This window comes from Parus major, chromosome 1A, assembly GCF_001522545.3.
Source record: "Parus major isolate Abel chromosome 1A, Parus_major1.1, whole genome shotgun sequence".
Lineage (NCBI taxonomy): Eukaryota > Metazoa > Chordata > Aves > Passeriformes > Paridae > Parus > Parus major.
Window position 1 is genome coordinate 63951193 of NC_031773.1, and position 26986 is coordinate 63978178.

Consider the following 26986-nt stretch of genomic DNA (forward strand, 5'->3'; position numbering starts at 1 on the left):
TCATAATTTTATAATGACTTCTCAAAGTGTAGTTAGTGGCAGAATTGAATCTTCCAGAGGATAGAAGCTTTTCCATTAAAATTTTTAATTAATGAGAAGGAAATATTAAATTTTACTACCTTAGAGAATAAATATGTAATGCTTACCTCCACAGCAAATAATGGCAGCAACAAAAAGGGATATATCACTATCATCCAAATCCAGTGCATTGAATTTCATTGCAAAATCAAATTTTGGCTCCATTATATCACAGAATGGCTTTCTCAGGCTTTTCAGGAACTCCCGGGTTATAAATCCATTCCCGTAGGCCACCAGCATCCCGTCTTTGTTCATCACAGAGGCCAACATGGCAAATATGGCTTCATACACCCCGTACTTCAGTAGTGTCACCTGATCGTTCAGGTCCAGGTTGGAGAAGCCAGGGATGGATTTGGCAAATTCCGTGAGTTCTGTGACAGTCTCCACAGATGTACACTGGCAGCAGTGGAAGATTCGAACTTCTGCTTCCTTGTTCTGAATCCCATTGGCTACCAGTTTTGCTACCAGGGTCTTCTCTGCCATACATAAGGTATCCATATCATGTATGACAAATGGCTACAGAGAAAAAAACCCAATAGTTCAGTCACTAAATAATGGTTATTGTTTTCTTCCTAAAGAATAAGAATTTTGATAAACTTTAACTTCCATGCTAATCAGTCCTCAACTATCAATAAACCCTGAGTTCTTTTATACTTCTCATCAAGACCAACAGTGTATGATAAACTGCAATACCTAACAAGTCTGCTCTGCAAACAGCAATGCAAATAGTCAAATGTAAAGATGTATGGCATATCTTTAATTTACTTTTATCTAATAGTTACAGCAAAGCTCCAGCACTCCTGTGCTTAGTATGCACATATCCATCTGAGAGCCAGTCCTAGAGGGTTCACAAAAGACTTGTATTACCTTCTCCAGAAGCCCAGGTTATTCTGCCTACACTCCTATCGATTCCTAAACTAACTACAATTGATGCGCATCATGATGCTTTCCTGAAGTACCCTAGGGGGAACACAAACAGTCATTTCAATACCTAGGGCAGCATATTTGCATAGGAATGTGAACCCTGCACTACTCTTGTGTTTTAGTATCAGATTTTCATAGACAATGTCCCAGCTGTCCCAACTTTCTAGCTGCAGTTGGTGCTGAGTCATCTCTAAACATAGAATCCCACTAGAATGGCAAACACGAAATTTGCTTTTTTCCATAATCCCCTTTGTTTGGAAAGGTACATGCTTTACAAATAGATGAGCCACTCTCTTAAAACATCATAGCAAAAGCAGCATTCAGACCTTCTTACAAACAATCAGAGCTCAAAAATATTTTTATATGTATCTGCAGAGCAACAACCAAAACAAAGTCCAATCCACTAAAGAAAAACAACAAACCCCAGTGCTTCCCAGCCTAGCACAGTCACAGTTACTGACCTTGAACAGAAATTTAGTTCCATACACACCAACCACCTTCCCTGGGCTGTTTTGCTCATTTCAGATTAAATAGCATGGGGAACACATGGTGTTCTGTCAGGAGCTCATAGGATTCACTTGTTTCATTCAGAAAACTCTCCAACAAGCCAGGTTCGTATGGTTGTCCATTTTTAAATGTTTATGGCTACCGCACATTCCATCTCAATTCAGCACAGTTACACAAAGCAGAACTTTCCATGGGAAAGTGGATATGAGTGGAAAGTGACAACGCAAGAAACAGCACACATATTTCTAAACCTTTAATAATGTACACCATTTTAAAGAGTTCATTAAAAAAAAAATTAACATAATTTCAGTGTGCAGTAAAGAGGCATGGCTGAGGACTTGGGAGCTAAATTAAAAAATTACACCACACCATCATGAAAAATGCTCATTCATTCTGAAATGAATTATAGTTGTGCCAAAGATTAGGATTCACTGAAATCAGCTGTTAATGCACATGTGGGTTGCAAATTACAAGCAAAAAACCTTTTTTTAAAATCTGTTTTTCTGCTGAAAATTTGAAAGAAAATGAAAAATGTTTGTTTCCTTAGAAGATGATGAAATAGCCTAAAACCCCTTTGCTCTTCCCTGCATATGGAAAAAATGGAAAGCAGCCTGTTTGTAACACCCTAGGGCTGATTCTCCATTAATTTTTATGTACAAATTCATCTGAGCACACGTGTGCTGGTCACTGTTGGCTGGTCAGCCCCGTGGCTGTGGCCACACACATTCAAATACAAGAAGTGTGATTAAATGCTCTAGGATCCATCCCTGCACATGTGACACATGCTGTGGCTTATGGTTTTGAAATAGGGTAACAAGTAAAAATTTTCTGCAGAAGCTCACTCAGGAGCTAAAGGTGAAATTTACTGTAGGCTCATGTCAGCCTGTACCCCTAAAATGTTTGAGTCTGTGCCTCATTTTACACACCTTTTTAGTGCAATGAAAAAGACTGGGATAATTCATGTGTCTCTCCTCTAACGTAGAAAGCTGTAGTCTTAGCTAGACTAGACTATTATATGCCAGATTCCACAGTGCAGAAGACAGCTTGCCTACAATTTTCATAACACTCATCCCCACACTCACATAGTTTTCACTATGGCATATGTAAAGTTTTTTCCCAGCAAAGTTTTACTGAAACTGAAGTTTCTGATAAAATAAGATACTCATCTTCTACATAAAAGTAACAAAAATCACAGCAGAGCTTAAATAAATATGCATAAAGCAAAACAAGCAAGTCCTTACATTGATCATAATCTCCCATGTGCTACCAAATAAAAAGCAGTTGATAAAATTATGTAGACCTTGGCTAAATTCCCCTGAAAGAAAAGTAACTTCTACAGCATATGTGTCTTCACAACCTTGCTTGCTTCTGCCTTTCAAAGGAACCATACAGAAAAGACCAGGAAGGCTGGCTGAGGAAACAAAAAAATTACAAACTCAAGTTTTCTTTTCCCTCCTGCTATAAATATTATTCCAATTAAAACAAAAGTCATGCAGAGCACCTGTACACCCTACAAGCTAATAGTATTTATCCTGGCATTTGTGACAGAAAAACATATTTTTTGTCACTGTCATACTAGGAAAATAATTTTGAACTGTTCTCCCTATATCAAGAGGCATTCACATTCAGATATCACTTAATTTTTGATTAAGAACAATAAGTTAGGGTTATGAGTTTCCGCTTACAAGGTAATCATCTGATTTTCCTAAATCTTACTATTCTGATGGTGGTTAAAAGCAACCATATTTACTACGGATACTCCCTTTGAATATTTCACATCTGTATTACCATGATATTTGTTTTCTAACAGATTTGCTAAAGAGTCTCCCAAATTATTACCATCACCTTATGTACCTGTCAGTTTTATTTTAAAGTAACAGAAAAAGTACTTACTGGATTGTTATTGGTTTTCCCTGCAAGGATGATTCTGGCTTTAACCTTGTTCATATTGAAGTTTTTCAGGTAGGCATCATGAATTCTTTTAGCAAGTGATTTAAGATCTGCCATTTCTGAATCTTCTACATAATTTTCACCTGTTAGAATTTCTGCTTTGAGTTTGGCCTTCTCAGACCTCGGCATTCGTCCAAAACGTATTGCTGATGGGAAGACATAATTGTAAAACAAACACAAATTATACAAGAACTTAAGCCTTTTACAGTTGCTGGTTAGAGCAGTAAGATTTCTCTGTCTACAAAAACTGAGACAGGGCTGAAGAAATTGCCTCCTTCCCAACACAGTCAGTGACTAATACACTAAACTGAAGGAAATCAGGTGTTTCAGAACACAAAATGTTATCTGCAGTGAGCTAGAACACATTCCTTTTCCCTTCTACATTACCTAAATATATTTGTATTTTATTTTCTCCTTATTGAGTTCTACAGCTCCCAGAGTTAAATTCCAAGTCCACCTTGGGAACTCCTAAAACACTGAGTAAACTCATGGACAGGAGCTTGGCAGAAAGCACACACACGAGCTGGAGAGCTGCAACAGAGCTGAATCCCACTGCTGGCTCAGAACCTGCAGGGGCATACAGTTCTTTATTCAACACATCTGTACTGCCAGTGGGAACCCTAGCCCAAAGACCTGTATTTACAGCTCAAAGGCTATAGGCAACAAAATCTCCTCTACCCCCAACACTCCATACTGCTTTCCCAACAGACCAGCCCTTCAAGACTGGAGATGAGAACAGTCTGAATACCCAATCTAGTCATTAGGATATTCTTCCGAGAGACAGGAGATGCAAGTCTGAAACACCTCTGGGTATGGAGGTCTCCTGGTTTTTGGGCAAGTGGTCTTGCCATTCATGGGCATGTCCACATCCTTCTTCAGTTTCAGTTTCAAGCTAAGCCAGCCCCATTTTACCCTGGGGAGATGTGCAAGGGTTTGAGATGGTTCATGCAGTGAGTTGCTTGTACAGCATTTCAGCATCCAACCAGTGACAACAGGACCTCACTGCCTACACTGAGCAATCCAAGGCACGAACACCATCAGCCCTTCAACATGCCCAGGGAGTCTGACATAAGGAGGTGACTCTAGGCATGATCTGAAATACAGCTGTGGACTTCAATGGGTTCAGAATGTGGCTTAGGTGCTTCCCTCCCCTTAAGGGTGAGTGGTCACACCAACCTGTTGAAAAAGTGGAAGAATACCTGCTCTAAACTAAAACGTACAGTTTTAAGATCATGGGTATAAATTTAATTGTAGCACTTTTCCTGAGAAGAAGGTAGCAGTCAGCCCTTTTCCCTGTTGCCTCCCACATGTTTGCTGCAATAAAACTGTGGCTATTCCCTTCAACTGGAGCACTGGTGGCCACAGTGTTTTTAGTAAGATGAAACAGCTTCACATGGATGTCAGTTCCTGCCAAGTTCCAGCATGGCTCCCTGCTCAGTTGTCCCAACCTGAGATGTCACTTTGTTGTCCAGCACATTTTTTGAGTATGGTTATTCCCCAGTCTTGCAGAGACTACCAACCTTCTCCCAGTGGACCTCAATCTCAGTCAAGGCTCACTGCAAGAGAGCCGGGCTTCTGCAGAACCAGAAAGTCAACTCTCACAATGCCTCCTTCTGGGACTCTAGACTACAATGTCAAAAGCAGCTTCCCCAACCATGTTCCCACCCTACCTATCCCCACTGCTTAGTTTCCTTAGGAAATTTGTCTCCTAACACACAGCTTTTTACCTAGCCCAGAATTTTTACCTACTTTCACATTGCACCTGCCCCCAAATTCAGCCTGGACAGGGCCAAGCAGGGAAAGCAAATCTGGCTTCTGGAAAATACTGTCATCTGGCCAAGTGAGATGTGCTTTCTCATGGCTTGGCCTCTCCCTCTTCACCCATGTTGCTCAGCAAGCTATGTCCTGCACAGAGAACTGCCTTGTGGGCTGAAAATGGTCTGTATGCCACAAGCTTGCCACTCTTATCTTAAATCACTAGCACAAACAACAACATAACTTTTAAACTGGATATCTAAATACTCTGAATTTTTACCATTTTGTTTAACAAACAACCTACTAGATTCCTGTTGCACAGTCAGCACAGACCTTTGCCCTCCCTCCCCACTTTCTGAACCATCTGCCCAAGAGCTGTTGCACTGTAACCTGAAAAATGATTAAGGCTGCTTTCCTACAAATTTCTATCCTACATCACTCCCCCTCACAATGAAAGCAGTTGTTCTCCTCCTACTCTTCAACAAAACCCTCAATCAGAATTCTTCCAGTATTGAAATTTGTTTCAATGGGAGTACTGGTGCAAAAGTTCTGGGGCGAAGAAAGCAAATAAATGAACATTCATATGGACAAACTGACACATAGCACAACTGTGTAAACCTCATAACAGCACATTTGGCAGCTCAGTATCAACCACAGGAACTCATCAGGGAAAGTGGCATCCCCCGTGGTGATCTATCCTGTGAAAAATCTGAGGTTCAATTCATGTGTGCAAGTAAAAATGCTATCCAAGTGCCTGCCTCCAGCACCAGACTCTGCTTAGGAACAAACAAATTAAGGGCACTCTTACCTACCATTATGTGACATTCCAACTGAAAGGCACTTTTGAAAACGACAGTATTGGCACTTATTACGATTTTTTTTCTGAATTTTGCAGTTGCGATCACATTTATCATAGATGAGTTTTAAACGAATTGTTCTTCTAAAAAAGCCCTATAAGAAGTTTGAAAAAAACAATATGTAATGTTAATGAATGTTGACTACTAAGCTTCAATTATACAGGTAATTTTTTATTTTTTTTTTACCATTTATTGTAGTACAGCCTCTACTTCAACTGCTCTTTCCAGGACGTCTCTAGTCTGCAATGCAAGGTTGGTCACACGCTGCCCAACCACAGGGACAGCAAATCCAGAACCATCTCAACATTTTGTGCCATATGAGCAACATGTCATGTAGGCTGTGGGACACACCTGGCTAGGAACTGGTTCCCCATCTCTAAGAGATATTCTGCGTTATTACATAAGATTTACATTCAAATGATCATACTGACATGATGCATGAAAGAAAGCTGTACACAAAGACCATTACTTCTCTCCTATTACCTTCTAATATAGAAAAAAGATGGAAATCTAAAACATTAGAGGAAAAAGAAAGGAATCTTATAGTTCATGGGTAATATCATCCCAAGAATTATACATTAATGATAAGAGTAATTTGTGACATAGACATGCCCTGGCCCCGAAACCACAAGAGGTACAATACTAAGGGATTCAGGCAGCATGTAGTAGTGGGGAGAATTCAGAATTTGGTGCTGTTATAACAGGAATGTGGTATACTCCTTCCAGCCATACTCTCAACACAAACAAAACACTAGTGGAGCAAGAAGGCTTTGATTTTTTTTTTTTTTTTGGTCACAGTTTAATGTTTTGTTTTAGTATTTCACTAACTACATGCAGAAAAGCAGCATTAAAATTATCTTTGTGAATTGCTCCTGCTTGATGAAGGTCTGGTATTGAGTTATGGTATCTGGATGACTTACTTCAGAAAAAAAACCACACATAGGTTTATTATTTAAATAATTGTAATGGCTAGAGCTACAGTAATTAAACATTCATGTATCAAATGTTTACCTTCATTTTACCCTATAAACAAAACAACATGATTTAAGTTCTTAAGAAGAAAATTATGACTGTACCTTACAACCTTCACAAGCATGCACTCCGTAATGGTAGCCTGAGGCTTTATCCCCACAAATTCTACATTCAATGTTTAATGCTCCACTGGGTGATTCATCTATGCTACCTGGAGCTGAGGCAAAATTAATGGATGAAGGACTGGATGCTGGTGAAAGGGTGTCTAAAAAAAAAAAGGAACACTTCATAAATACTATACTATCAAGACTGATACAATTACTATACTAAAAACCACACAAGAAATCAGCTTATTCTAAAAAAATAATCTTGTGTTAATAGTCATTAAGTGAACTAACAATTCAACCATAAGTCTTTGAAAAATCATATTCCCAGTGCAAACACACACGAAATACAGGCTGTACCTTGCTAATTTTGAGGTGACACAGGATGTCAAGAAGGAAAAGGCCTTACTGAAGTGACTGGCAACAAGAACTAGATGGGGGATAATGGACCCTACAAATACACACAACACCAATGTTCTTTGCAGAAAGGTTGTGAACAGCTCATCTCGGCTTTACGTCTTCCATCCCTTGTGCTGCAGGGATGAGCAGGGCGTCTCTTGTTGCAGTACCTCAAGAGACACATTCCTACCTCACACAGATACACTCCAGAGACATGTAAGGACCCCTGACCTTTGAAAAGCTACTCGTAATTCTGAATGACAATCTAAACTGAGGCCTGAAAAGCAGACAGACGAGTCCTGCACATCAGCAGAAAGGCTGAACAGATGTTAAAAGGAAAGGAAAACAAATGCCTGCTTCTAAAATAGCCTGGCTCAGATACTCTGTGTTTTTCTTATAATGTGCAAAGCATTTCTGAATTGTACAATGAAAGAAACTCGCCAGACATGCCACCAGTAGATGAACACATTACAAAACTAACACATTCCAACCTTAATTATTTAAATTAATATTTCCACCTTGTTTGAGGAAAATATTTTCTGAGGCCAGAATTTCTTTTATCTTCCATCTTGCAACTTGCACCACAGGACTTCAGCAAATTAATGGGTGTGTTATTTTAACAGACAGATTAAGAAACACTCATGAATGTAGGTCAGCAAGTATTATGTTGGAAAAAACCTTGGCACAGAACGCAGAGTCTCCATTGCCAGCACTGCCAAGCCCACAGGCGTCAGAGTCATCTAGAACAGCCTAAACCCCAGGATTTTTTTAAAGTGTGATTTCAATTTACTTGCCTTACGGAACTTGAGCCTTGGAAGTTTATATTTTGCATGTTCTCTAACCACAATACCAGTATGTTTTGCAATGAGCACTGAATACTCCATGAGAAGGTGACAGTAGACACTGATCTAAATTATTTGTAGGCCTTGTACACACCTACACTCAAATAATTGTAAAGCCTCCTGCCTCTGAAGGACCACATTATGAACAAATACACACATACATAAAGCACATCATAACTTTTCCTGTACAAGGCATCTCTCTAATGAGAAGATCTGCAGCCAAAAGACACCAAAGTCATAATTCTAGAAACATTCCTTCAGATGATAGTGCCAGGAGGCAGCTCTCCCCATTCCCTTCAAACCCCCACTGTTCATTTCAGCTGATGAGTTCTATTATTACAAGGTGAAATAGGGATCACAGGCTGGGAATTGATCTAAAGAACCCGCCAAAACAAAGCATAACAAAGCAAACCAACCAAAAAGTTAATAGTAAACTACTTCAAAATGCTCTCCTGCTAAAAGACTTGCAAATACCCAGATTCGACAGGACAACCTTACTGAGATCACCACAGAGTCCCACACCATTGCAGTGATTCCCATTCTGATCTCCCAAGCAAAGCCTCTGACTAAAGACTATGTAACTTTATGTTACAGCCAGTCTTCAGTGACATTTGTTTAATATATTAACTTTAGCCTTAAGTATTTTAAGACCATGCCATAAACAGGTTATGTTATGCTATGTTATGTTATATTTCTAGTGTCACTTCATCATAAACAACAATTATTGCATTAGTTATTAAATTCTACCATTCTATTTATAAAAGAAAGTTTTATGTTAAACCAAACTCTCTTACCTGTTATAACTGATCCATCAGATCCTGGACCATTTCCCAGTGATTGGAATTCTGTTAAACTTAAAGCTCCAGAACTATCATCTCCTAGAGACTGGGACAGGTCTTGAATGTTCTCCATATCTTGTAGGAACTCTCCAGATAAAGGGCTGTCTATATCCTCCTCCTCCAAGGGAGTAAGGGGATAGAGCTGGTTTTCAGTGTCCACCATTTTGATCAAGTAGATCAGTCACTTAAACTTCTTTTTACTGGCGAAAGAATAAGTAAAAAAAAATAAAATCAGATATTTAAAAAGTATTTGAACCAGTTCTAGCACACTGAATACAGGATTTATAATCTAAAGGTGAAATATTATACAACATTCTATTGCTCTGGAAGCTTTATGCAACATGAATCATCAAAAGCACAGGGTGGGGAAAATTCCCCATAAGACTTCAGGATGAATGAAAGTTATGACTAGATCAGTCTGTAGATTGTTGTTTCCTCTTCACTGCTAAAAAAAGTGTTTCTACACAAGGCATTATGCATTTCCCATCAAAACTTATAATAAATATCAATATTCTACTCACTCTTCTACAGCAGGAAAAATTAAGGAGATGTCACTGTTACTAACTTGCCATCTCATTCTACAAAGAGCATTAGTACAGATCTATTTGGCAATTTATTTGAAACAGGATAGTTTTAACTGAAAAAGGAAAATAATTTCTGTCACATAGTATGTCAAGCAGGAATATGTAGGAGACTAAATATAGGAATTTATCCATGATTTCCAACAGCAGTTACAGACAACAGAGATGTTCCTGTACTGACTGTGCAGGGTGAGAGCTGGACACACAGCATGGATAAGCCCAGTAACACCTGGAACTAACTGTGCTGTTTGCTTTTAGTTATCTACCCACATCCCTGACACAACCACAACATACTCAGACTCAGAAATGAGAAATTACTTTTATGTAATCTGTGAAAATAAAGTTAAATTCCTATCTGTGTGATGCATCTATTTCGTGATGGGGGAAAAGTATAGAGAAACCTGCAGCAACCCAAAGGAGACTACCAAATTTGTCTCTCTAAGGAGCCATCAGCAAAAGGAAGAGAGGGATGGCAGAGCATATAATTGGCACCACTCCTCCAGTCTGCTCTCCATGAAGTTCTCCTGGGCTAAACCAGTTGTTCACAGCACAGAAACATTGCATTCCTCTGCAGACACTCAGCCCCAGGATAGCTGGGGTGGTTCCAGTAGGTGCTGGGCTTCTTGTACCCAATGTTCCCTGCTGAATCACATACATCTCTCCAAGTACCACTACTTCATCCAGCACATGTATTTTTAAAAGATCAAGAGAACACTGAGGTCTGCCTTAGACCAAAATAGGTATTATCTGTCAGGAAAGCAAAGACTTGAGAGCTGACCTCTGAACATGCAAAGGCTGCCTGGTATCACCCAAACCACACCATACTTTTCCACATTTACAATCAGTATGTAAAATTTATCAGCCTTTTTAGCTAAATTTCTGTAAAAACAACCTAATAGCTAGTGAAACATAAATGGAGTGCTTCTTGTTTTAATTTTCAAATTACATACCCTTTTGTACTTTCAAACACAAGTAAATTACAGCTGCTTAATCATTAGAGCTCTTGTCAATGATTAACTGGCACTTAAGCAAGCATGGCGACAACATAACAATTTCTGAACATTGTCAAAATGTACTAATATTCACAATACTGACAATTTTTCTATAAGCACAGAAAATCTTTAAGTAATATGTCTAGTATTTATGCAGTAAACTGCCTTCTGGCTTCCCGGTGTTCTGTGCATGTTTACATATGCATATGTTTTCATTGGCAGGTTTCACAAAATATGCATTGATCCTTGCTTGAATGGGAAAAAGCTTTGAAAATAAAAAGCATAATGAGTATGAAGTTCATTTAATATTCACAGAGAGAATTTTGCTTGACAAAAAGCCTTGTACATGTTACAACAGTAGATGTAGTAGGTGCAGCATGATGATTCCACTCTAAGATCTGTGTCTTCTAAGTATTTACAAAAGTTCTGTGCCCCAAAGATATCTGCAGAGGATTTTCTCAGTTTCCCATACAATACTTTAGTCTCCCATCGCCCCTTTCCTACCCCCAAGTACCAACACACACAACAAGAGAATAGAACATAGAAAAATAAGGACACCGTTTCATGGAATTATGGCTTTAAAGTTAAACAGGTTTTACTCTCTCACATCCTGTTATCTCTGAAATATGTCTATTTTCACAAGAAGTCCTTTCCCACCACCTCACTGTGAATACCCACTGAGCAACTTACCTACAAACTTGAAACCGGTCCCAAAGAAATCAGTCAGACCATTAAAGAAAAATACCTCAACATGCAGCAATCAGTTAGTTGCTTCATTTTTGGAAAGGGACAGAGGGATACTAAACCTCCAGCCCTTCCACATTTAATACCTGCCACACCAGGGATAATCCCTGTAAGGAAAGAGGTCTCTGAGATGCAAAGGTCTCTGGGAAGCAGTAACAAAGTCTGATCTTACTGCATAAACAAATTGATCGTGTAAAGGGCTTGCTTGCAAATACCAGGGTTAAAGTTGAAACAATCATTACCTCTAGGTCATTTTGGGAATGCTGGGGCTGAAAACAGCTCATGTAAAACTCGTGATTGTGATAGATATTTTTAGAAAACTTCACTGGATAGGAAGAGCCTTGAATATGTAAGCAGCAGAATGTTCCAATATCCTGATTTAACACAAAAAAGAACAGAAAATAAGATTTGGTATCTAAAGTGTGACATCCAGACTTCCACCTGGGAAAGGATGCATATTTTCTCCTCTAGCATGTGACAACTGATTCAGTTTTCATAGTTTGCAACCTTACATACTCATACTATTTCTCATTTTAGAAGTATTAATAACATAAGTGAACATTTTCTATGCACATGATAAAAAATTTTCCCAAGCCACCCCTTCATCAAGACTGCCAGTTACACACCCCCCCTCCAAAAAAATCCACCCAGAAAAACTTAATCTTTCTTCTCAGCTGTACTCCAAGATATCATATGCAACTCACAGGTATCCTTGCCTTTAAGAGAAATCAAAATTCATGTACCCTAATTTTGAAAATTGACAGCAAAGTTGTAAAATCAGGATCTTAAAAGTCACGTAAGGAAAAATTCTATGCAACCTTTATTTGAATTCTCTCCCCAGCCCCATGGCAGGGGAATGAGCAAGTGGGGCTTGGTTAAGCCCCTGAGGTTAAGCTCAGACAAAATGATAAAAACAACACAGGAATGATTTTTTTGTTTTATATTGCTCAGCCAAACACAAGGAGAACTTACTGAGCTAGGAAACTGTGTTTCTTTGGACCCAGGATCTTCTGTCCCACTGAATTTTAAATGGCATTGGCTAGTGTATATCACAGATCAGTGTCTCTGAACAGGACCACTCAACCCTCCTTTTAAATGTGACCTTCCTGCTTTAAACTATTCAGCTGCTTTCTAGAACCTCAAGATTATATATCCACAATTTCCTCCAATGCTTTCTTTCACTTATGTAACACATTTATTGTACACTAAATAGTTTGAAAAACTGTTTGTTTTGCCAAGATTATTGTGTAAGAAGTAACAATAACAGGGCAGCAACAAAACTATTCAGGAGATAATGAAACTATTTATTTCAAATATCATACCCTCTCACTTTCACACAACAGATGCAGTTGCTACTGGAGAAAAAACTACATAGAGGAAATTAATTTTCAGCAAACAGAAATAACAGAGGTAATTAATCTCACCTAACGTCAAACAACTCACTTAACATGTTTGGGTTGAGTGGAGCTCAGTGGAATTTCCAGAGCTATGACTGATCTTTGAGGCCATGATTACACACTAAAAACATGATACTTTTCAATCCAACCACTTCCCTGATCCAGTTCACTGCAAAGCCTTACAAATACTAGTGCTGGCTCAATGGAGAGAGCAGAAATAAGCAGCTGGGAACAGCGCTGCATAGCCAAAATATAATTGCATGCGCAGCCTGAATTTCCTCTGCAGAATCCAGTGCCTGTGTGGGGAGGCTGGGTCTGCAAACCAGGCACTTGCTCTGCCTGAAGAAGCCAATGCCTCTTTGGTCTCCTGTGAGAGGTGAAAACTGCTTTACAGATCTGACAGCACCTCTATTAGATTAAGGGGAATTACCATCTTTTGGCAGGGCCATGGAACTGTCATGCAGGCTGCTATGTACACATCCCACAGACACTCACCTTCTAGCAGTAAAGCTGCCACTAAAATGCAGTAAATGGAAGATACAGGCATTTACACTGAGTTGATGCAACGTGCTCCAATAAATAAATAACAAAAATGAAATGAAAGTTCCAATGCTGGAAACTCAAGCTGAAAGTAGAATCTAGCTCAAAGAAAAATTTCAGCTGCTTGTAAAGAATAAAACAACACCCTAGCATCAAGTGGCTTTCTGATGGAGACTTTTAAATTCAACAGGCCCCTCAAGATGCTGGTAACTTTGAACTCCATTCAGAATATTTTATATTTACACTGACTTCATATTAGACCAGAAAATAGATTTCACCATATTTCATCCACACCATTAGACTAGTCAGCCTGTATCAGACAGCTCAGCTTCAGACGTAACAAAAGACCACAGCTCCTGGGTATTGGCACAGTAAGATCTGAAGCCTGTGTTTAAAGGAGCCCCTGCAATCCCTTTGAAAACACAAGCCAGATTTGGTTTCATCAGCAATGGGACAGGAAGGTTTTGCAACCTTTGCCTCCAGGCTCTGAAGACAAGACTTACAGGTCTATCACCTCAAGTTTACACCTATCTGCAATCATGCTTGCTTTCTTCACAGGAATGGATGTATCAAACATGGCATTACTCAAATTTGCATCAAGGCCCTCCTGATAAAAGGAAAATCCCATATTGTAAAGAGTGGAGATTGAGGTGTTGTTTGAACTGCCTTCAAGCTCTAATAGGTTCAAGTCTGCATAGAATGCCATGATTGAGATTTCACGGTTGTTGGGTTTGTTTTTTTCTCCTCTATATGTGAGTTTTCATATCCAAAAAGTAAGTGCTTTGGAGGTTTCTGTAACTGGGAATAAGAAGACTTGTCTTTTCTGTCTAGTGAATGCTGAACTGAAACTAAAGTTAGAAATAGCTGTAAGTCAAAGTAAAGCTTTCAAATCTCTTTTAAATCTGTGTCTTGTCTGTGAATTCTTTAAAGAGATGTCTACTCAGGACTTCAGTATAAGTCAACAGTAATATAAATTAACAAACTATATAATACTATACTTAGGCTTATTGAAAAACATACTAGTTTTCCTTCAATTTAATGTTTTCTTCAAGAAGTGTTTTTGGAAGTGTCTTTGTTGCTTCGGGGTTTTTGTTTGTCTGTGGGGCTTTGGGGACTTTTTTTTGTTGGTTGCTTTGCATATTTTGAGTTCCTAGCTTTCTGTATTTTTTTAACTACATTATAATCCTGTCTGAAATTTAGATGGTACCAAACCTAAACAAGCACTGCCAAAGACTCAAGTGAAAACCTTTGTGTTAAAAAAGTCTTTTGCTTTTCTTCAACTTTTTTAGTTCAGATACATAGAAGGCCTAAAAACCTCTCAATTTGTAATGGTGTCTTGTTTCCATTTTTATAATCAAACTGACTACCAGCTTTATCTATAGAATCAAGATACCACTGTCAACATGGCTTTTAAAAAATCAGCCTATATAGCAGCACAAGGGAAGATTATTCAGTTTATTACATTAGTTGTTAATTCACTTAAAGCAAATATTCACACTGGAGTTCAAAATATCCAGTATATTTGAGGCATAACCACTGAAGAAAGTAGATTTTATTAATAAGAGATTCAAAACGAAAATAAGAATTTCTTTTCTGCAAGAAACTAAGCCATGGCAACATCTTAGTAACCACTATGTTATAGCCTGTGTTCTCTGCCATAAGCTGCCTTTCAGGTTCACTACAGTTCTAGCAATACTGCTCACAGCTCACAAGAGCATTTCTAATGAAAACCCCACTCCAGTGTTACATTTACAACTTTTCACTTGCAACAAACTCCCCCTTTTTCCTTTCTTCTCCCAAATGAATCCCCAGGTTTTGCTCTTCATCCAATCCATTTCAATGTCAGTATCGCTTCAAGCTGCTGCCATACTCCAGTCAAATTATTCCATGCTTGAGGATTCAAAAGATTACATGCGTTAATCACAATAGTTTGTGCTTCAAAGTTCTACAGATTCTAAAGCCTCTGTGACAAGACCTGGCAGGCCATGAAGCTGACAGAACATACTGCCACACATGCTGGAGGCGTGTGTGCTGAACACTGATGTGGAGACCACAACTGCTGAGAAACGGAGATCTGGTGCATCATTTAAGAGGCTGCTCCTGCTGCATGTACATCAAAAGCTAGGGTTTGATTTATGATTGATATTTGAACCAAGGAGAGGTCATATTCAGACAAACATGACATACATGTATTTGCTATTTGATCCAAGAGCCAAGGTCACTTCACACAAATGTGTCATACGAGTATTTGCTTTATTATCCCACTGATGAACTTAAAGTTATTTTACTTTCCTCACGTAAAAAACTCCTTACCCATTTATTTGGTGTGTCCCAAAAACTCCTTGCCCATTTACTTGGAAGTTGCCAGGTTTTTCTAAGTTTTGCAATACTGTACAAACATCTGATGAGCTAATTATATAAGCCAAGATTTTGAACTGATTAAGTTAGGGACACTTTAATTTCAGAGATCAGAGCTCAGATTGAGGCTAAATCTGGTTGCATGGTATGGTCAGAATTAAAGAGAATTAAGAAAAAGGAACAAACCAAAAATCCCACAAAAACTGCATCTTATGAACTGCAGGCATAGATTAGATGTCCTAAGCCATTGTGAGGTGTTTTTTTTCTAAAATTAATACACAAAAGTTAGTTTGAGTGGTGAAGTCAAAGTTGATTACAACATGTACAGCATTGACAAACAGCCCACGCATTTGCCCCAACATGCTGCTCCCTGGAGCCAGATCCTTAAGACTAAATTGGAATGCTGCAATTGTTTCCTTATACATGTGATTACTGCATCTTAGATTATAAAAAGCGCCTGCTTGACAATTTTCTAACTATACCCTGATATTCTAGGGAGACCTCATTTGTTGAAGGATACAGATATCTGAGGGTAACAGGCAAATAGAAATTGCATTTTAGAGTGGTGGCTAAATTATTATCTCAAATATAATCAGTTCCTGAAGTAAATAAAATGTAAGCCCCTTGCTAAGTCTCCTGCAGAGTACATTTTCACTACATATGGTAAAAATAAACATCATAAGGTAACAAATTAAAGACATCTGTGCAACCGAAATTGTCAATTAAAATTATAATCTAATACACATCTGCACACAGATGCAGTGCAAAGCAAAATTTTTGGCATATTGATGGTGCTGCTACATAAACCTCTCACTCAGATTTACTTGCTCACATGCTAGATAAAAAAAAAAAAAACAAAACCAAATAAACCCACAAAAACATAACATTCCTGACTGTTTTGTCAAGGAAAACATAACTTTTACAAGCATAACTGTCTAGTATTTTTTCCTTACAAATGTGAAAATTTAGACATACTATATTTATAAAAAGAAAAAGCCAATTGCCACTAACTTAAAGTCAAACACTGCACTTTCTGAAACTGATGGTATTTCAACAATCTTTAGGGTTCATGTGTAAGTATAGAGAACTTAAAATGTGTTCTTACAAAACAGGATATAGAAATCCCTTTTGTTATCTGCAGACCTTTATGTGTGATAGCAAGTGGTATATATTACTGATAATAACATATTCTTTAGTACATTATCATTATATACATATATGTATATCACATATATATTACAACATAACATATAGCAGTAACATACTCTTTAGAAATTAGAATCCTTGCTTAGGATCCATGTTATAAATAAAAATATTTCTCTTTAGCTGAAATTTGTCATTAAAGGATAAGAAATAATTACCTAATCTTTTGTTTTTTGAGCATGTTTAACCTTCCTGTATTATTTCAACCTTGCTTATTCTTTAAGAAAAGAACAAAGGATTGTTCCTATGACATAAATACTTCAACTGAACACAACCTCATTCAAGGCCACGTATTTGACATGTGCCAATAAATTTTGAGTTTATTGACTGGCAATGAAATTTTTGCAGCTGTGTATGATTTTGTGAGTTTAAATAGCACAATAAAAGCTTGGGAGCACTGAGGCAGTACCCAGATTTGAGAAGTACTATTCACACAGGTGTTTACTATTGCCCCCTGCCCACATGGCACCCCCAAAGCACCACAAACACACTGTGGCTGCTTCAGCCTTGAGCTTACTTGTCCTCCTGTGCTGGCTGGAAACTGACAGGCCAAACAGACAATTGCTGAATTCATATTGCATCCCTTCCTCAGAAGGGTCAATAATGTGTTTTCCTTTCTTCTTCCATGAAAATGACTGAATTTTAATGAGTTTGCAGCCATTACTGCTCTAATTTGAGAAGATTTGCAGGTTCAGAATTACTGGGCTGGGGGCATAGGACAGCAGACCAAACTGCATATATCTGACAGGTAACTAGACCAGAAGAGGTGAGAAAACAATCCTGAAAATTGCTCTCAGTTTTGGGGCAAAACTCTCTTCCAAGACTGATCTGGACATTTGCCTGCATTACCCCCTAATTCTTGCAGCCATCTTAATGGCAACATTCTTCCTGAATAAAGAGCTATTGTTTTGGAACAAGACCTTCAATGTAAAAGGAGTGGAAAAAAAGAAAAAGATAAATTAAAATTACTTAATGCAAAAATTTGAAAGGTGTGTTTAGCATATTGATTTAAGATTGTGAAAAGTTTCATTTAAGACTTACCTGCCATTTAATGATTAGACCTTGCAATCCCCCATTTTTAGTCGACTTAGACAGACACAACTTCTTCATCTGACAAACTCCCAAATTTTGCCACCCTGATCTCATTACACATCCTGCTCAGAAAAATATAAATAAAAAAGCTCACAACTTTGCATCTGTACCTTTTCCTACAAAAGCACTCCTACTTAAGACCAGTACTCCTTTAAAAGAGACATGAAGTCCCTTAGTTTTCTCTTTTCATTTATAGTTTAAACTTCTAGTTCAGGCTCCTTATTGTTTTGGTTCAGGACAGAAGTCCAGTTGCTTCAGTATCTAATACTTCAATCTTTGCTTCCAAGATCAATAATAACAAAAAATATGTATCTTACTCAAGAATACCTCCTTTCAGTCACCAGCACACTCCTTATCCCAAATCTCAGGTTACAGTCCTTTTCAATATTCTCTTAGCTGTCTTATCCCTCTCTTCTATCAGCCATATCAAGCCATCCTCAAATCACCTCCTTCACCCTCTTGGTCCTCCAGTCCCCTATCTCAGCTCCTCCAGCATCTGCACAGCTGCACCGGCCTCACCATCTGCAACTCCTCGCATGATTCACCACCAAACATAACAGACCATGATTATTCACTGTTTGAAAAGCTACAGTGGAATTTATATCTGTTTCTGGAAGAGATTCAAGAAGCCTGAATTTGCCTTCTTAGCAGAGAACACCACCACTGTGTATTTTCAGTGGTTTTATTTCACTGATAAACTTCATTCCCTTGTCCAGACATAATAACATGACTTATTTGATAAATTCAATTCAGCTTAACAGAAGGATTTATATCCTTTGAAAAATAATGACCCTCAGATAAAATATTATAGACTTAGACCCCTTCTGCTTGCAAGTGTCTTTTTGGAAACTGAGTAATTCCAATGGGCCACCTTTTATACTCTTCTACCAGCACAAAATAATTCAATGTCTTCTGTAACTAGCATCTGAAGTTGCATAGTTTACTTATTTTCTTTATTGTGCTACAATTTTACTCATTCATTAGAAGTATTTTTACAGGCTCTTGTTGCTCAGCTATTACATTTAAGCAAACAAACAAATGAAACCTGCTAAAAATAAACTAACTTCAATTTAATGTCATGCCACAACTCAGAGTGGAATGTGAAACAAAATTCTTTCACTTTTTGTTGCTGTTTTTTTTTGTTGGCTTTGATTTTTTTAAGAAAAAGGCCTTCGGTTTTATTCTGGCAATTCAAACATCCCTACCTTTAAGTTTTTCTTAGTGATAAATGTTATCACACAAAACAAAGTTTACACTGAATTAGCGTTACTGACAGAAGCCTTGGCAACAGGCATGAATGCAATTAATCTACATTTTTTGGCAAATGGACATCAAGTACTTGTACTTGCACGCTCCTGACGTGTCAGATAGAGGATATATTTGGGACACATGACTTGACAGCTCTAAATCAGGTCACTCACTACAGAATAGAGATCACAAGCCTCACACTCCTGCGTAATCAAAAAGTGGCAAACTATAACCAACTATTTTCCTGCCATGTTTTCCCTGCTCATCCTCTATGACATGAAGGGTATCTGGTGTTCAGTTTAACAGCAATACCAGCACTGCTGTACCTCTGCCACCCCACTCCTTTTAACCAAGGAAGCAACTGAACTGCAGAAAGGTGGAAGAAGAACGTGAGTCCAGTGAAATAGCCAGGAAAAGAAAACCTTTTACAAAAGCCATGTATGTACTTTCATATTCCTGTTTTACTCCACTTTGTAAGGCATTTCAGCTGGCTTGAATCGGACTTTGAAAGAGCAGTACACAGCACACAGTCCCTCTTCGGACGACAGCTGAGTTACTGGTTGCAAAATAAAGTTACCCGAAGAGTACCTACACAAGTCAGCTTAAGTAACATAATAGCTCCCTCGCATCAAAAGGATATCCCTTCAGCAGCTCCCTGGCACTGCCGGCCCCGCACCTTCCAGCCACGCTGTTCCCCGGTGCCTGCGCTGGCTCAGGCGCTCCGGATCCCGCTGGCCACCTCTGGCACGCTGAACGAGCCGGGGCCAGAGCTGCTCCGGAGCCTCCCCGACACCGCTCTGGCCCGCAGCAGCCTGGCAGGCTCCCTGGAGAGCGCCCAGCCCAGGGCACTGCACACTGCTCTACTTCCCTGCCATCCCGACACTCCGAGCCAGCTCCCGGGAACGCTCCCCGGACTGTTTTATTCTCCAGCGTAGACACAGCCTCGGTGAAACAATTCCGCTCGCTGAATCGGTGGAACGAAAACACAGGAAAATCACAGACAGCTATAGAGCTGAACAGACCCACTGAGGGGCAGCAAACAGGACGGACGGAAGCGTATAGATGGGAGAAGGAAAGAAGGAGCCTAGATCAAATCCAGCTATAGCGTATAGCCACACTTCTTGCTGTAGCCCGCACTTGCACGGCTGTCAGGAACCACTGATAGAGGGCATCCCACTCTTTTTTGCATTTATGTATGTTCATTCATAACACATACACCCCCCACCCCCTTGTCATGTAAAAGAAATAAAATGAATGATAGCTGCAAACGAAACAATTCTGTGTTCTTAGAAGATAATCATTATTACATTTCCATGGGATTTATTACAGGATTTATAATCTTGAGAAAATGCAACTCCTTCTGAATTTGGTTAGAATGATGGCAGCCAGTATGCTGAAAATCAGGTGCCCAGAACATATATTTAGCTTGAAAATTTGACAGCTGTTTGAAAATATTGGCCTGTTTATGCACAGTTACATCTGTACATCTCCAGCACAGAATGACAGGCACAGCTGCTGCTTTGTTCAGAGGCAGAAACCCTGTGCTGCTTGTCTCTTACTTACCTAGGTACCAAAGCTTATCTCCTACTTACATAGGTACTAAAGCTGCTACCTGATTTGATCACACTGGCCTGCTTAACTGCACACAGCATGTCCTTTATCCTGAGGTGGGCAAGAATATATAAACTTCATTTGTTTTATATATATATATATACACACATATATAGCTATTTTGTAATCTTCCACTGAAAACTGCCAACAAGACAACAATACTCACTATGTCCTGTGGGCTGCTATTAATTATATTTTAACATCAGAGTGTATGAATTAATTGACAGCTGCACTGGAGGATTCCTACACCCTGTTGGACAGAAATGCCACCAGGCACTAATAAACAAGAGTTTCCAAAGCTTTCTCCTGACACAACACCCACCTTCTCCCTCCTCCTCCCCTGCAGATTCAATTGGTTCCACATATTCTTGAGCCTTACTACTCCAGGGAACGTTTTCCATACATATTGAATAAAGATGCCAGAGAGTTTGTTATTGTTTAATGGGAGCCTGCCCCATGACTCCAGTGTCAGGTACTTTGTACCATTCCTCCTGAAGCAGTAGCACTAACAGCAGATTAGCAAACATCATCAGTAATTCAAGTTCTCACTTTCCAACAAGGTCTTGCAATTAAGACATGAGTTGTCACCTTATGAACATTCATGTTCAGTGGTTTGTAATATCAGTCATTTCCCACAAATAATTTTTAAGACAAAATAGGCATGTAGCACTTATTTGTGTAACAAAACAAAACAAAGAATGGCAATACAAACCTATATTCAGGTAATAGAGCTTACTCAGCATAACAGTGCTGGATGCATGGATATACACAACAAAACGGTAAGACCTTCCTCCAAACCTTAATGTAGAATAGTTTCAAATGATCCATTTTTATGCTTTTTCTTGTTGTTGTTAAATGCAAATAATATTAAGCTATAGTGGTATTATTTTTCCATTTAAAATACATCAAACTCTAAAACAATGGTAAGTTCTCTCAGCTCCAGGATGTTATACACTCACAAATGAGTAAGGATTTGCTCAACCAGCACACCAAATAGCAGCTCTGGTTTCCTTCTACATTCTTCTCAACAAAATGAAAACAAACTAATGAGATACAAAAATATGAAATAGGAAAACGTTGGACTAACTCGCTTTCACATGTATCGCATCTCCCCAGAAAAAAATGCCAAAGAGCTGTACAACCTCAGTACAACTTCAGCTCACTGCTGAGTTCCTCAAGGCAGACACATTTTGGAACAAGTTTCTTTTACTATTTGGAAGGATTTAGCGAATAATTTCTCAGCTTATAAATATTTTTAAAACCATGATAGTGTATCAGCATTTTTAGAAAGGGATAGGTAATTTGCGAAATGCTTGCCAATCTCTCCTACTCTTCGGGTTTCCAGAGACATGAGACAACTTGAACTTAAAACAATAAATTTAGATGAATACAGCACCACAGAACAAACTATGCCTCTTTGTTAGTTTGCAAAGTATAAAAAAATTAACAGCATACACATTTTAAGACTTAGAAAACACCCAAAAACCAGTCACATAACAACTCAAGCCTCAGTCAGGATTGGAGTGCCAATGAATTGTGGTTTATAATTTGTATTAATCTATGCATGAGAAGTCCTTCACTGGACACAGAAATTACACTTCTTAGATATTTAAAGACACATGCAATGCACTTATAAATAAATATTGTTTCATAAGCAGAAACTATGAGAAGTGGTATGAGGAAGTGGAGTCAGATTTGGCAACATCTCAATGCCACATGCAATCTGGTCACACAAGAGTCTCCTCGTATCACTTGGGTATCTTTAAAACATGTCAAATATCACACTCTGAGAAATTTCAGTTTTATTTTGAAGATAGTGATGATTAAGAGCCTAACCTTATCAGACTTTTTACTTCAGTGAAAAATTCAGCCTTCTACTTCATATAAAGTCATTCAACATTTAATTTAAAAGACCTGGTCCTTTGAAATGCTGAGCTTAAGATGAGCTTTGAAATACTGAAATGCTTAAGAATTCAGAATTCTACTGACCAGCAGCTAAGACAGCAGTAGATAACAGAACATAAGGAAGTTATACTTTGTTCTCCTGATTGTGCTACTGTTTTCTATTTATCAAATATTTATTGGCATTACATGCTCAGATTTCTTTCCTTTAGTCATTTGACTATACATTAATCACTCTTTATAGAGATTCTATGCCAGTCTAAGTATGTACTCACCTCTTCATGCAGCATCTTGTAAGGCTGAAACAGAAGTTGTTTTTCAGAATCTCTTCCCCTTCCATTTCATGTGCAGACTGGTGATAACAAGCAGTTTTTCATCAATAAAAAGCTGCTGACATTCTTAAAAAATAAAAATAAAGAGTTAAAAAAATTTCCCAGGGCTTATTATACTGATTTTACATAGCTGTGATGTAATATTACTTAAGAAAAATATTTCTTTATGCTTCTTCCAGAAAAAAAGAAAAAAGCTTTCATTTCACTTGGGCTAAAATTATTTTTTAAACAACTGAGTTTTTTTTATATGTCCCTAGTTTTACAGCAGGACCACACTGACATCTAGCTAACTAGGGAATAAAACTGGTATATCCCAATATAATTCTGATTTTTTTTTCCTTCATACTAAAAGACTTCAAAACAACTGAACTGAGAATTCTATAGTGACAGCCCTGTGTTATTTGAATTATCTATTAAAGAGTAAAATACTTTTACTCCTAAAATGCTAAAGAGCATTCTCACAAATTTCCAAGTCTTTCTGTGGACACATTTAGATTAGTTGTGGTTTCCAAGGTACACACACAGCCCCATGAGATGTCTTTGCAATGGACCATTATTTTGAGGATTTACATTCCAAAGACAGAGATTTTGTTGTTATATACTTTATAAGGCCTATATAAAAAAAAAGCACATATAGCTAAAAAATACCAAAAAAATTAAAGTTTCATAGAGATTTTGAAAAAGTGGATTAAAAATATTTAAATTCCAAAATTATGTAAGAAAATATGCTTGCACATTTAATAAATATTAATTCAATTTCACTTCTTTTCCAAGACAAGTATGGTGTTCTCTTTCTTTCCCCCTTGCAAAAATATGACATGTGCAATAGAAGTAGAACTCAGAACCCAAATCTCATTAGGAAAGCTATAGAAAAGACAAGAATAGAGCTGTTTGCAATTTTGAAGTACAAGCTGCTTCTGAAAAGAATAGGAAGAAAAGTTATGTTTCCTTGCCCATTTTGGGACAACAGTGAGCATTACAATCCATTTTTTAGAATAAGATTAGTATCTTAGGCCATATATCCTACTCTCCTGTAGGACACTGTTGTCCCTTATATTTTTATAACACTCCACACATAAAATATTAAAGGCATAACAACACAAGATCACAACAAAGTGTAACTCTCTCTCCATGGTTTATAATTCATTATACCCTTTATGAAGACTACAGTATTAACAGAAAATGAGTATACTAAAGGACTACTGCAAAGCAAGTGACAAACCCACAAAGTGTTTCCAATATGTAGCCAAAACTCCCCATGCACCTGACTGTAGAGGATGACAGTCAATATAAGGCACCAACAGCTTGATAAGAATGTTTTTTTGGACCATGCTAAGAGTTTCTTCCAAACATGGGAAAAAAGAGCAAGTATATTGTCTGTGGAGTCCCACAAACCTCTGATAAGGTCTGCACACTCTCATCCTTCCAATACACTACATTGTATTACTTGAAATTCCCAAAGTTGCCACTCAAAGCTCCTACGAGCCGAAGGCTGCTCGGTAGCTCATGCCAGCCAACAAAGGTTATGATACTGCTTTAGGTTTAGCAGACGTGTGACCACATCACATGAACCAAAACTGCCTCAGTTCCAGCACGAGACCAGGTGGCAGCCTCAATGCTAAGTCAATGATTCAGGATTTACAAAGGAAACACTTCTTACAGCTGATCTGTTTTGCTGCCTGCAAAACAAATCTTAAAAAGGTGAGCAGTGCCAGATGCCAATGAGAAAGTCTGTGCATGTTCTGTAATACAAGGAGTTTGACCACTATTTTCCTTCACAACAAAACTTATGCAATACCTTTATTAGTGCAGTACTACTAAGACACCCAATGCCAAAAGTGCCAAACATTATCATTCCAGATAATCCTGTGTGACGAATCCTGTGCTCATACTACTTCCATCAGAGAGTTTAGGAACAGCTCCCCATGTCATTGTGTGAGACTGGGCCAATCTTAATATGGATACAAGGCAACACCTTTTCGCACTCCTTTCCATTGTTACTTCTGGAATACTTTTTGAAAAGCAAGTATCCAACCCCATAGGGACAACCAAGAACTCGGCAAACCACAAAAGCAAGCCCCGGAGGCGTTCCCAATGACCTGTTCCTTGTTCCCAGGACAGAGGACCCTCCTCTGCCCAGCCGACCGGGGACAGCACAACCCGCCTGACTGAGCCAAGCCAACAGCGGGAACCTCTAAACACATACTTTCTGCCTAGTGCCCGAGTTCATCCCAGGTTAAGGGCAATCCAGATGTTCCATTTAAAAGACGTGACAGTTGCCAACCATCCCCTCGTGCGACAGGGGGCATCACCCCCTCCTCTGTTCCCACCTCCAGCCCCTGAAATCCCGCTCCCCGCGGTTTACCGGGCTTTACCTGCGCCCGCCCGCGCCGGGCCGGCTCTGCCCGTCCCGCAGCCTCTCGGCCCCGTTCCCGCAGCCGGGGGCGGGCGCCGCGCCGAGCGAGCAGCGGGAGCCGCTACAGCATCTCCCGGGCCGGCTACCTCCTCCTGCTGTCCGCCGCCACTCCGCCGAGGGCTTCACACCGCGGGGCCGGAGAGATAAGTAATAGCGAATAGCAAGGGAGGGGAGGAGAAGAAAGGACAGGTCATTAGCAAAGCCGCCGTCGCGTTAGCGAGGCGGGGGCGTCACCCAACCCCGGGCGGGCGCTCCCGCCTCCTGCCGGCGCCCCGGCCGGGACACGGGCACCACGAGGGCGGGGGGCGCCCCTAAGGCAGTACCGTGCATCGCTGCCGCGGGCTGCACAGGGCCGGGCCGGACCGAGCCGAGCCGCGTCCCCGGTGCCAGCGGAGAAGGAGCGGGAGCGGGGCGAGAGCGGGGCGGGAGCGGCCGGTGACAGATTCCGGAAGTGAGGTCGGCACACACCTCCCGCCGCGGCCGCGCGCCATTGGCGGGCCGGGCCAGCCCCGCTCCCCTCACTGCCTTCACAGCCCTCGCACTCCTCACTGCCCTCACTCCCTTCACTGCCTCCTCACCCCTCACTGCCCTCACATCTCTCGCTCCCCTCAGACCCTTCACAACCCCCCGGCCCCGGGTCCCTGCGTGCCCCGCATTTTCACCGGGACACGAGGCTGAGGGGGTCCAGCCTGAGATCCCGGGACGGTCGGTCAGGGGGGCGGCCCGGCTGCCGCGGGCACGGGGAGCGCCGCCTGCCTGAGGGCCTTGGCTGTGCGTGTTTGCCTTAACGTTTGCATTCCATGTGGGGAAGAAAAAACCCAACAAATCAAACAAACTAAAACAAAATTTAATCAGGAACCTCACTTAATTAGTGAGCTGAGTAGTCAATGTCACAGTACCGGGATGATAAGACTCACTTAAGATGTTTTCAATGGGAAGTTAAATGAGGCCTAGAAAGGCTCCCTTTTGGGGGGTTTAGTACATACCGCAGTGAGCACCACACTTAATTCCATATATTTCTCATTAATTTGGGTTTAGCACATGGCCCTGGACACCAGAGCGCTCAGTGCAGGAACAGCAAGTCCCCAAAGGCATGGCTCAGGAGCAGCCAGCAAAAGGTGATATTGACCATAGAAAACAGAAGCTAACTAAAAGCCTTATATTTATTTTAAGCCTTTTCACACTGTTTCAAATTGGTTCTGGTCGCACTTCGACTTTTCAACCACTAGACGTGCTCCAAGGTCTGTCTCAAGCTGGGCCAATACCCAATGCTGCAAGAATCAGTAGATTTAGCAGGTTAATTCCCAGTTTAAACACCTACATATTTTCTCATAGGTGAGGTG

At 39.7% G+C, this 26986-nt stretch overlaps 1 protein-coding gene and 1 long non-coding RNA gene across 7 annotated transcripts in view; one reads left to right on the forward strand and one right to left on the reverse strand.

Moving 5' to 3' along the window:
- PPARA (peroxisome proliferator activated receptor alpha) overlaps window positions 1-25694 on the reverse strand; it is a 32977-nt gene extending 7283 nt beyond the window's left edge. The window contains exons 1-8 of one of the 6 annotated variants that reach the window (XM_015627317.3): window positions 25603-25694; window positions 23171-23293; window positions 11787-11918; window positions 9183-9427; window positions 7148-7308; window positions 6027-6165; window positions 3403-3605; window positions 147-594 (exon numbers count right to left, since the gene is read on the reverse strand). In XM_015627317.3, coding sequence (XP_015482803.1) covers window positions 147-594; window positions 3403-3605; window positions 6027-6165; window positions 7148-7308; window positions 9183-9390 — 1159 coding nt within the window. In that variant the 5' untranslated portion in view covers window positions 9391-9427; window positions 11787-11918; window positions 23171-23293; window positions 25603-25694. Of the gene's footprint in view, window positions 1-146; window positions 595-3402; window positions 3606-6022; window positions 6166-7147; window positions 7309-9182; window positions 9428-11490; window positions 11691-11786; window positions 11919-18083; window positions 18197-23170; window positions 23294-25602 lie in introns of those variants that run through there. The other 5 variants (XM_015627316.3, XM_015627315.1, XM_015627318.2 and 2 more) reach the window with 5 other exon arrangements.
- Window positions 25695-25709: 15 nt separating this feature from the next.
- Window positions 25710-26986, forward strand: part of LOC117244496 — a 29958-nt gene continuing 28681 nt past the window's right edge. The window contains exon 1 of the long non-coding RNA XR_004497706.1: window positions 25710-25790. This is a non-coding gene — a long non-coding RNA (uncharacterized LOC117244496). The remainder of the gene's footprint in view (window positions 25791-26986) is intronic.